This window comes from Symsagittifera roscoffensis, unplaced genomic scaffold (assembly GCF_963678635.1).
Source record: "Symsagittifera roscoffensis unplaced genomic scaffold, txSymRosc1.1 SCAFFOLD_233, whole genome shotgun sequence".
NCBI lineage: Eukaryota > Metazoa > Xenacoelomorpha > Acoela > Convolutidae > Symsagittifera > Symsagittifera roscoffensis.
In genome coordinates, this window is record NW_026970791.1 from 1 (window position 1) to 11,230 (window position 11,230).

An 11,230-nucleotide genomic window follows, 5' to 3' on the forward strand; every position below is an offset into this window, starting at 1 on the left:
CAATTATAATTGACTATAAATCTTTTATTTATCTACTTTTGGCAATTATAATCAATTATAAATGTCGAAAAATTGACATGATAATCCGTTTTAAGCAATTAATTACACCTAGGCTTAGATGCGGGTGATTGTCTTTTTGTTTGAGAAATTACCACAGAAAGTTTAAAAATCTGGTCACAAGCACGATCAGGAGTCCTCTTATCAGGGTGAAGCTTCATGTTTGATTTAAAAAAAATGATGAAAAATTCAAAAAACAAACCAGAAAAATTACCAGGCTGACTTATTTATTCATCTTGGTCGACCCTGTTCGACTCATATTTTGACCGTGATCGACTTTGTTCGAATCGCGTATCGACTGTCGTCAAATCACCTATCTACCCTAGTCCACTCATGTATCAACCATGATCGACACATGTCTCAAGCCCGGTTTAATGCGTTTGCATTAGATTAGGAGACACAAACCTCTTTTCGATTATTTTTTTTTGTTTTTCGCGGACTTTCGTAACGAAAGTAACGGAATATTTTTGTGCTTTTTTCTTCAGACAAATTTCGGCTTTTCAACTAGCTGTTTTTGAGTTTTCTTATATCATTCGAAAGGTATTGTTGTAATTGAACAAGAAAATCATTTTACCTAAACCCCCCCCCCCAACTCCCCACACGCTTTGTAAAGCACAAAAAGATGTATTTAGCGTGCCGTTTTGTAATACTAAAACCAACTAAAAAATTGGAAGAATTCAATCCGCCGCTGACGCCTGATATAAGAATTATCCCAAACTGGTCCAATTAGCAGTTTTCAGAAACCTATAACTTAACGAAAAATGATTTTTCATTGGAGCTCCGGATTTTCAGATGGTATAAAAAATCTTTCAAAAACGCTTAGTTAAAAAGTCGAAAAACAAATGATTTTAAAAATACCCCCATGCAAAAAAAAATCCTCACTTCTGTCAAAAGTCGGAAGAAAAACTTTTTTCATATACAGATGTTATTAAAACAGTCTTCTGAAAGCAGATTTTTTAATTACTGAAGCAATTTGAAAATTAGAATTATTTCATAAACTTAATTGGAGTTAAACTGTTCTTAGTACATTGGCAGTGCACTTATCCGTTAACAACCATAACTGATTTTTTTCTGCTCTGTGTCGTTGCGGACTGCAGTTCAAGCCATGGCAGTGCTAGGGGTGAAGAAGAGACCTGTGTTTTTCCCCAGCTGGTTCTTGAGAACTTTGGAGGAGGGGGTGAGACTCATCCCGCCGTATGCCCCTGGACCCGGGGTCAGTGTAGTGCGTCGGGTGAATCGAGGCACCGAGCTCAGAAAACTTGACCTACAAAAGTTAAGATCCTTTTAAATCAAACCGCCCTTTCTAAAGCAAAAAAAACAAGGTAACTCATTAAGACAAATAAAAAAGTTTATTACATCAAATTGAAATCTAATCGATTAAAATTTGCTTGAAATTTGCTTCGCAGGAAAATATTTAGTGTGGGGGGGGGGGTGGGGGTGTGAGGGTTGACTGCCATTTTTGAACTGCCATTTTTGTATGTTTATTGTGAGCAAAAATGCGAGCCAAAATTTTTTGCATCATAGTTTTGCAAAGAGTGTGTCCAATAACTTTTTTGGCACATTTTTTTTCAGAATTAATAGGTTTCGCTCACTTGACGACATGTTTCGGCGGAGATTTGGGCAGTTCGTATCCCCCGGGAGGAGGTCCCTTCTTCGGGTCAAATACACGAGACGCTCTCGGCTCAGCCGATCGGAACATGACATGGTGGGATGGCAACTTCTCGGCCGATATAGTGTTGTACGTCTCCGTCGAATAAGTTCCTGAGCACAGCGTTTGCACGAATTAAACAGACTTCAGCAGTTTTTGAAAAAAAAGAGAAAAAAATGGATTTTTTTGTATAAACCGTTCTTCCTCACACAGTTTCAATGGAAAAATGAAATATTTTGCTAGTTAGAAGGCAAACCAATTTCTCACCTAGTCATTCAAGTCTTTTAATAACGCATTAAAGAAATATTCAGATCTCTTTTGTCACAGAAATTGTTTTCCATAATTTTCAAATTCACGTCTGAATACGAACGATTGTCATCAGCCTTGTTACCTGATGTTTCTTTTTGACTATGACTGACTTTGCGTGAAAAAGGAACGTCCAGCATCCAGTTTTTAGTCTGTCAAATAGTCGAAAAGAAATCGGAAAACGTTGAAAATTAAAAGAGCCTTGCTTTCACTGGGTATGGATCATTAACACCCTTGGCAATAAACGTCAAAACATCCGTTGATGTTTATTTATTGCAAAACTTTTGGCAAAATCTTTTTCAGTCAACGATCCTGAACGAAGTTAATCAAGATAAAACTGCTCATTTGACGTCTGAATCAAATTTTTCATCATTTCAGCATTTTAAAAGCTGTGTCATATTTCAATAATTTTTTATTAACTAAAAAGTGCCCTTTTTGAGAGATGAATTTTCAAAAGATTAAAGATCAAGGTCACCGATATTGCAAGCAATTTGGCATTAGCTATGAATATAAGCTTACCGGGGGCTATGTTGACATTGTTGTTGGTCTCGTCCACTAGACTTTGACGGGGAGGGGCACGCATTGAGCTCAGTTGGGGCTTCTTCAACATCGTCAGGAAGAAGTCCTCGAAGTTGTACTGGCCTGGCATCAGCTCAGAACCTCAAATCACACCACAATACAAAGTTATTAACTCTACCATAGTGCCCTGCAAAATAAACTGGCGCTCAATTGTGGCGCTCAATTGAAAAATAAGTTAGAGCAAACAAACTGCTAGTATAATTAATCATCCACACTCGACTTAAAAAAAAAGATATCATTTTATGATTTGAGCTGACTAAAATAATTTTATCACCTTCTGTACAAAGAAGGCAGCTTTTTAGCCGATAATTGCTCTGACATCCAAAGAACTAAGAAAAAAAATGGTTGGAGTGATTTTTTTTTCAGACCAATTTTTTAAACAACAGACCAATTTTAGACAAATGTTTTAACAATTTTTTGTAACACTAATAAAAATATTTAACCTGCAATTTTTTAAATAAAGTTCGTGGGGCTTGTAAAAAAAGCCAATTTGGCTATATATTTTTTAAACTAATTTGTACTGAGAAAATTTTCTGCTAAATTCTGCGATGTGAATTATCAAAACTATTCAGAATTGAAACAAAGCAATCAAATTTGTCATATGAGGTTGTTATACTACCCATAGACTATATGACTTAATTGCAACGAAAAACAAACAGCGATTTAAAATGTATAGCCCCCCCCCCCATTGACCACACCAGCATTCAATTTAAGGAGGATGTTACTAAGCGCTGCGTGTAAAATATTATACTCTGAGTGACTGAAAATTCGAACACAGAACCAGGTTAAACGGCTTTAAGGGGAGGATGTTAACTTGGTCCTATCAAAGTTTTCTTCACCAAAACTAATTGAGACCATTTAAATGGCAGTCAGAACTTTCAGGGCTTTACTATTATATACGAGCAGAGGTCTTATGTACTAAACAGCCCAAAATCAATACTTATATAACTTGAACTGAAATTTGATTTCAATACTTGAACTGGTCGAATCTGATTGTTCAAACTTTATGAAATTAAATTCTCAGAAAACACGGTCAGACATTTCAAGCCTTTTCATTAGCCCAAACTAAAATGTGAGACTGTCAAGTAATCAATTAATTTTCAAGTCACATGTGAAACTTTGCCCAAACAAAAAAATAGTAAAAAGGCTGCAACAAAATAAAAATTCTGCATTTTTGATCATTCCGGCTAATAGTTTCATCTGCTCGAAAAATTGATTGAAATGCTGAGCCATGTTTTTTAAATTGTTTTTTTTTTGAAGAATGACGCAGTTTTGGTCCTTTCATTTCATGATTTTAGCTAGTCATATGCTCTTTAAGCTATGTAAAGTTTGAATTACAAAGTGATACTGTTTGAGTCTCGTACGGTAATAGTAAGAAAAAAAGAATTCGTACATCAAGGTGAAGCCCTAGATGTTCCGACTGCACTTTAATGCTAATTGAACAATTATTTGATGGAAGAAGTGACAAAATAATTGAAAAATAATTTTTTTTCAATTTTTCTATTTTAACTCCCAACACGCTAATGAAAACTAGAAACGAATGTAATTGGCATTTTGTAACCTATTAATACGACCAAAAGTCTTGCCTCAATTCAATTGAGGTTGAATTAATTTGCCACTTACGCATGTTACAAAAACGCACTATATTGCGCGCGAGTTATCCCAAATTAACCAAATTATCAAATTTCAAACTTCCATAATTTTATGAAAAACACTCACAGTTAAAACGTTTATTTTCAAAAAAAGTTTGCGCACAGGAAAACAATTTTTTTTCATATGGTAAGAAAAAAATTGTTAAAAAAGTCGAAAAATGATTGAATAAAAAAAACCACACTTAACATAGATATTTCGCTTTAATTGTCCAAATTACAATCAGTGTTCACTTCACAAACTCGATCCACCATAACTCCAGACTTTTTTTGTTTTTGAGCTTGAAAGATTGATACTTTTCAGATGAAAAATTATTGATAAATAAATGTCAAAATTTGTATAAAGAAAAAATCCAACGAGCATAATTATTCCGTTTTTTTTATCATAAATTGGATTAATATTGGCCTTTATAAATCAAAAATGCTTAGTTGTAGAAAAACAATTATCTCCCGGCCTCCAAGCTAAACTTTCCTATATAATGCAAATTAATAATATACAGTCAAAATCAAATGATGCATCATATTGAAAGTTTTTCATTTGAAAACCATTTCTGAGAACTTCGAGTGCGTGTAGATGTTGTTGATAAGGCTATAATTGCCTTTTTGGGAAAAAATAAAAAATTGGTCCATCAAAAGAGCTGTTGTTCAGACTTTCGAAGAAAGTGAGAAATAAAAATGCTGCGGGTATTTTTTAATATCAAGACAACTTTTAACAAAACTCAGCTCTCTCGAGGGATCAATTTCTAAGCTGTTTGATCACATTTCTATGAATGGCAGTCGGAACATTCGGGTTTTACCCTTATATCAGCAGTCTTGTGTATCACTAAATTCAGTCTGAGAATTTTTTTGTTCGTTGAATCAAATTTGACTTTCATAAATTATAAACTGAAAACTATGCGAAATTTAAACAAACTAACACATTCTTTAAATTCTGTAAAATGATAGAAAAACGTTTAACAGCTTGCAAAACTTAAACAAGGAAAGTTGGTTTCTGTGCAGAATGTTCCGGTCATGGTATCTAAAAAATTACAAACAAGTTTTTTTTCAAATTGGTGTTCGTTTTTTTTGAGCGTGATGAAAGCATCTGAAGTAAGACAACACTATAATTTAGGCAGATTCGAGAGGCATAGTAACTTAAGCAAAAGGAAAAAAATTTCTACTGAAAAAAGGCTAGAACAAAAAAATGTTTTTGGCTTCAAAAGTTTGAGTTGTAGAAGTTTTTTGGTTCTAAAATGGCGCTAAAAACTCTAAAAATTGTTTTTACTTATTTAAAACCTAGTTTTTAGGGCTTAAATTAGGCAAAATCAGCAGTTGTAATCCTGGTCGCTATTGGGCCTTCTTTATTTACCTTCAGGGGCGGATCAAGGATATTATCGATTTTGTTGACCTTCCTTTAGGGTCGACCAAGTTGATTTTCCGAGCTCTATCAAAGCCTTAAAAAGACCCTGTTTTGGCCAAATTTTCTGCGCAGCGGGCAAAATAATGTTAACAAAACAAGCCAAAAAATGCACCCCTCAAAATTAGTATATATCTGCGGAAAAGGCGACTTTAAAATTTTTTTTGGGTCTGTCAGCCAAATATGGATATGTCAAAATAGTAAAAACGGGAATCCTCTGTGTCATTAGAATGTCGAATCCATGAGGAGGGCGTGTCCCCCCTCCCCCGAAATCACCCCTGTTTGCCTTGGATGTATTATTTACTGCTCTCATTAAATCAATAACTTTGAAAAAAAAATTTCGAAGAAAAAACCTGCGAGAAAAAAAAATCTTTTTCTGGTTGTAACTATCTGTATAAGTACTTTGGGCATTTTTTATGCTTTGCCTTGGATGTAATATTCACCTCTGTTAAAAAAGTGATTACATTTTCCGAATCTTTTTTTTTTCGAAAAAAAACCTTCAAGAAAAAGAGATCCACCTTCTGGTTGTAAGTATCATTATGAAGATTTGGGGCGTTTTTTTTTGCTTTGGATGTATTATTCATTTCTCTTGATAAATCAATAAGTTTTCCGAATATTTTTTTCGAAAAAAGTTTCAGAGAAAAAAGAGATCCGCCTTCTGGTTACAATTTTTATTATAAAAATTTCATGTTTTTTTTGTGTTGCCTTTGATGTATTATTCACTTCTGTTAAGAAATCAATAAATATTTCAAATATTTTTTTGGGAAAATTTTTTTTCAAGAAACATTACGAGGCCAAACTGTGCACTGGATAGGAGCACAATTTTGTGTCTGTATGTTCCTGGATTCCAGAGACAAGTCTTTAAACATGTGAAAATTTTGTCGGAACGATCAAAGGAAAGTAAAGAACAAAAGAAGAAGAACAAAGGGAGCGTCCTTGTTGCGGAACCCGCTTACAATGCACAAAATGCACAGTTTGGCCTCGTAATGAAAAAGAGATCCGCCTTCTGTTTGTAACAATCATTATAAAGATTTCGGGCGTTTTTTTGCTTTTGGATGTATTATTCATTTCTCTTAATAAATCAATAAGTTTTCCGAATATTTTTTTCGAAAAAAAGTTTTGGAGAAAAAAGAAATCCGCCTTCTGGTTGTAATTTTCATTATGAAGAATTCACCTTTTGTTTTTGCTTTGCCTTGGATGTACTATTCACTACTCTTACCGGTGCGCGGGAGGGTAGAATGGGCGGGTCTGGATCTGCCGGAGGAGCGGAAGGAGTAATTGCATAATCTAGACTCCAACTCCTCACTCATGCCTCTGTGCGAATAGGAACCAGGCACTGGCGTCGACCTCAGTTCTTGTCTACAGAACATCAAACAATCTACAGATTATAAAATCAAAAAATCTTTTCCAGCCTTCCCCTGGGCATACCCCTAACTAAACCTCCACCCCAGCATTCCTGATGGCTACCCCTTACCTCCAGCCCTACCCCATCATCTACTCTCAACATTAAACACCCCCCCTCCTCCCGAACCCCCTTCAACCTCCCCATCAACACCTCTCAACCCCTTATCGCCCCCTCAAAACAAAATTTAATTGTAACATTGCCCCCCTCTCCCACCTCCATCAATAATCTTTTCGTTTCCATAATAATTTTGCATGCTCCCAGGTTGACCTCCATACAGCAAAAATGCTTATCATACAATTCCATACAACAAAAATCATTATCATACAATTCCATACATTAAGTGTATGGAGAAAATGCTTACCATACAATTTTATTACATTTTCGAAAAACAATAGAAAAAAAATTAAACCATTTCTGCGGCTTTTTGAGAACAGTTGAACAGACTGGTGACAAAAAAAACTGATTTGAATTTTTTTGAAAAAAATGCTTGCCATACAATTTCCATATATGACACAAAAATTTTTCAGTAATTTTGAAGACTTGCCCCAAAAAATTTTTTTGTTTTTCTTTCAACCCCAAATCTAGTTTTGTACGCAAACAAACATTTTCCGAAAAAAAATTTTTTGCATGTAAAATTTAATTTTTTGGTGTGCATAACGTAGTCCTAGATACGATAATAATGGCTTTTTTTTCTTTTCACTTATATTATTTTTTCAAAAACACTGAAAATTTCTATTTGTATGGCGTGTTTTTGTATGCCTTGATCAATGTATGATAATTTGAAAATTCAAAAATTTAAAAAAAAACATCATTAAAAAATTTTGCCAAAATTTAAAAGTTTGTTACGAATGTTTGTGAAAGTAGCGGAATATTTACGCCCGGGGTGGGGTTTTTTTCTTCAGACAAATTTCGACTTTTTAACTAGCCATTTTTGACGGAATTTTTTATATCATTCGAAAGGTATTGTTGTCCTGAGCTCAAATTTGAAAATATATTTCACCTGTGATCAATTTTCGTAAAGTTGCGGGGGTTTAAAGATTGCCATTTTGGCCAATTTGGGACAATTAATGGGCGATATATTTCGCGCTATTAACGCGTAAGCGGAGAGTTAATCCGTCTTAGAAATCGTTCAAAATTGGTTATAAGAAGCTTATTTGCCATAATTGGGTTGTTACAAGGAGTAAAAATCTTTTGTACTTTATACGGCGCGTGGGGGGATCATTTTCATAAGAAATTTGGAAATTTAGAAAAAAAAATTTCATTTTAATTTATTTCATTGAATTTTTAAATGTTATTACTGCTCATTATTACCTTAAAAGGCAGTCGGAACATTCGGGGCTTCGCCCTGATACGAGCAGTCTTGTATAATTTGTGAAAGACAGCTCAACCGAAAATTTGTCAGAAAATAAAAAAAAGCAACAATAACCAACTTTTTGGTTTATGGAGAAAATCCCTATCATACAATTTCCATTTATGGAAAATTGTTTATCATAGAGTTTTCATACAATTTTCTGTACGTATGGAATTGTATGAAAAGAAGTTTCCTATTTATGAGAATTGTATGATAAGCATTTTTTGTCAACCCGGGCTATTGGGGCTAAATTAAAATACTTTGTTAATAAGAAACGAAGAAAAACTGTGGAATTTCATGTGCCAAAGACCAAGTGTGTTCACCAATTGGCACTTTTTCAACACTATACTTTGGGGGAGGGAGAGGGGGGAGGGGGCAGCGATTTCCCAGAACTTTTTCCCTCCACAAAAATCCTCAAAATTTCTTTTGGTTTTCAAATTAGCTGCCATATTGAAATGGTGAGTTTTCGCATTCTAGACTAGGAGAGTTCGTTAATCAATGTTTGAAAATTCACGTATCACGTTAATTTTATTATTAGTGAATAAGTTTCAGGTGACCAAACTTCTTTTTAAATTTTTCTTAGAAGTACAAACTTTTCCCAATTTTTTGAGTTACAAAAGTTTCTTAAGTGGCGAAGAGGTGGTAGATTTTAAAACATTTGCAAAACCAAACTCTTTGAATAACTTTTTCTTGGTCGAGTGAACAAATTTTTGAGCTCTCGTCCAATTCTAAAGGATAAAAAAATTCTTAAAAATACATCAGGAGTGGATCTAGGGTTTCATCGTTTGGAGGGCAGATTTCAAAAATTTTGACTGGAGGGCACATTGAAAAAAAATTTGAGACAAATTTTTGAAAAAAAAATTCCGAATTTGGGCATTTTTTTGATGGAATAGTCAGAAAGTTTTCTTGTTATTTTCTCACCTCCACCACGCTTCTCTGCCAGACAGTGGCTCTTCGTACATTGCATTTGGGTTGTGTTGTTTTCTGTTTCCATGAAGACTGGAATGTTGCTGCATCTTTTTCAAGTCCAATCAATGATTAACTACGATCAAGTTGATAAAGTCTGTTGATTGTTATTTTTTTCAATTCTATTTGTTGAAGTCCAATAAATGAGAAAAAGTTCAAATGGGTAAAATCTGTAGTTAATAAATTTTTTATATTACTTGATTTCAAAGCTTGAGTTTAAAAATATCAAACGATAAATTTTCAAGTACACATAGACCAAGTTAATAGTTTCTAACAATTATCGGTCTACTTAATGCTGCTCACGATTCAGTTTTGATCTCTAGTTTATCAAAAACAATAAAAAACGATAAAAACTTCAAATAGAGTAGAAGAAAGTACTTTTCTCTGCTTGATGAAACTTTTTAGATTGAAAAATAACTAAATGGCAATATTAGACAGTTAAACGTGCTGCGTTATTCGAGGCTAATTACACAATCATTACGATGAAAAATAAAATACAATATAGAGATGTATACCATGATATTATTTTATTGCTTCTTAAACTCGAATAAAAACGAGCAAGGATCTTTCCAAATTTTAATGAAAACTGCTAATTTTTCACCTTTAAGCTGGAGATCAAATAATATTTTAAGCAAACAATTTAAGTAAATCAGAGCGGATAACACATGTAACTGCGGATATTTGTCAACAAAAAATGATACATTTTTGGCAAATACAATCCCTCATCAAAATCACCTGCCATTTTATTTGATCAAAATAAAAACGAAGGCCAGGTATCCATGCTTAATGCACACATCTAACATACCACTTCAAAAAATTCCGTTCAGCCAGTAAAATTAAAAAAAAAACATTCAGCCATGTTTTTGTTGCCACACCTTAAAAGAATTAACTCAGCGGTTAATCATAAAGGAATTTTTAACTAGTTGCGGATTTCCATCTTTGCAAAAGGGGAAGAAAATAATTAAGTAAAGAGATTAATGAAGATTAATCCCAAGGTTAATAAAGATATTTTAAGTTTACTTCAGATACATGTAAAGCGTTCTGTCTCAAAACCCATTATGTGCAGACGATTACCAGCCAATTAATTAAGAGTTGTCAGCTTTGGATAGGTATCGTTTATTTGTCATGGTTTTAGTCACACATCACTCACTTTTGTGCCGGTAAATATTTCTCGGTGCATTCTATATTCAAACACTTTTTTCAGTTTCATTTGTTATCCATTAAAAAGTATGCCCTGCTGTTTTCAAACAAAAATTGTTGAGGTTTTTTTTTAAATATCTGTCTGTTGGGAAAAATTTTAATCTGTTTTTCACTGAAAAAGTTTTAATCATTATATACAGGGGCGGACTAGGATTTTCTCGAGGGGTGGGCGGGATTTTCAAAAAAGTGTTTATGATTTACCAATATGATTTACTGAGCTCTCACAAAGCAGTACAAAGACCCTGTTTTGGCCAAAACTTCTGCGCCGCAGGCAAAACTTTGAAAAAACAGGCCGAGAAAGGCAATCTTAGGCACTTTTTGGAGCAAAACTTTGAAAAAACAGGCCGAGAAAAGCAATTTTAGGCACTTTTTGGAGCAAAACTTTGAAAAAACAGGCCGAGAAAGGCAGTTTTAGGCACTTTTTGCAGCAAAACTTTGAAAAAACAGGCCGAGAGTGGCAATTTTAGGCACTTTTTGGAAAATGGTTACCAAAAAATTGCGTTTTTTCGACGCGCGCTCCCCCCCTCAAAATTAGTATATGTTGGCGCCCAAATCGCCTTTAGAAAAATTTTGGGGTCCGTCACCAAAAATGGATATTTCAAAATTGTACAAAGGGGTGACCCTTTGGGTCTCCCCCTAAATCCGCCCCTAATTATATATCTTAGAGCGCTGT

The 11,230-nt window shown here is 34.1% G+C and overlaps 1 protein-coding gene across 1 annotated transcript; it reads right to left on the minus strand.

Moving 5' to 3' along the window:
* Positions 1 to 1,033: 1,033 nt before the first annotated feature.
* Positions 1,034 to 10,022, minus strand: LOC134855980 (protein STPG4-like). The gene is made up of 6 exons (XM_063872346.1): positions 9,995 to 10,022; positions 9,313 to 9,527; positions 6,855 to 6,994; positions 2,531 to 2,671; positions 1,650 to 1,818; positions 1,034 to 1,321 (listed from the first exon to the last, which is right to left on the minus strand). Exons 2-6 carry the CDS (start codon positions 9,405 to 9,407, stop codon positions 1,156 to 1,158), a joined length of 711 nt encoding a protein of 236 aa, XP_063728416.1. The 5' UTR covers positions 9,408 to 9,527; positions 9,995 to 10,022; the 3' UTR covers positions 1,034 to 1,155.
* Between the last annotated feature and the right edge of the window lie 1,208 nt (positions 10,023 to 11,230).

Excerpts from the sequence above, each read along its gene's own strand:
- LOC134855980 (XM_063872346.1), bottom strand. The coding sequence starts at position 9,407 with ATGCAGCAACATTCCAGTCTTCATGGAAACAGAAAACAACACAACCCA. Across the intron at positions 2,672-6,854 it reads TTCTACCCTCCCGCGCACCG|GTTCTGAGCTGATGCCAGGC; the intron begins GTAAGAGTAGTG and ends GTGTGATTTGAG. Across the intron at positions 1,819-2,530 it reads CAATGTCAACATAGCCCCCG|GAACTTATTCGACGGAGACG; the intron begins GTAAGCTTATAT and ends CGCTGTGCTCAG.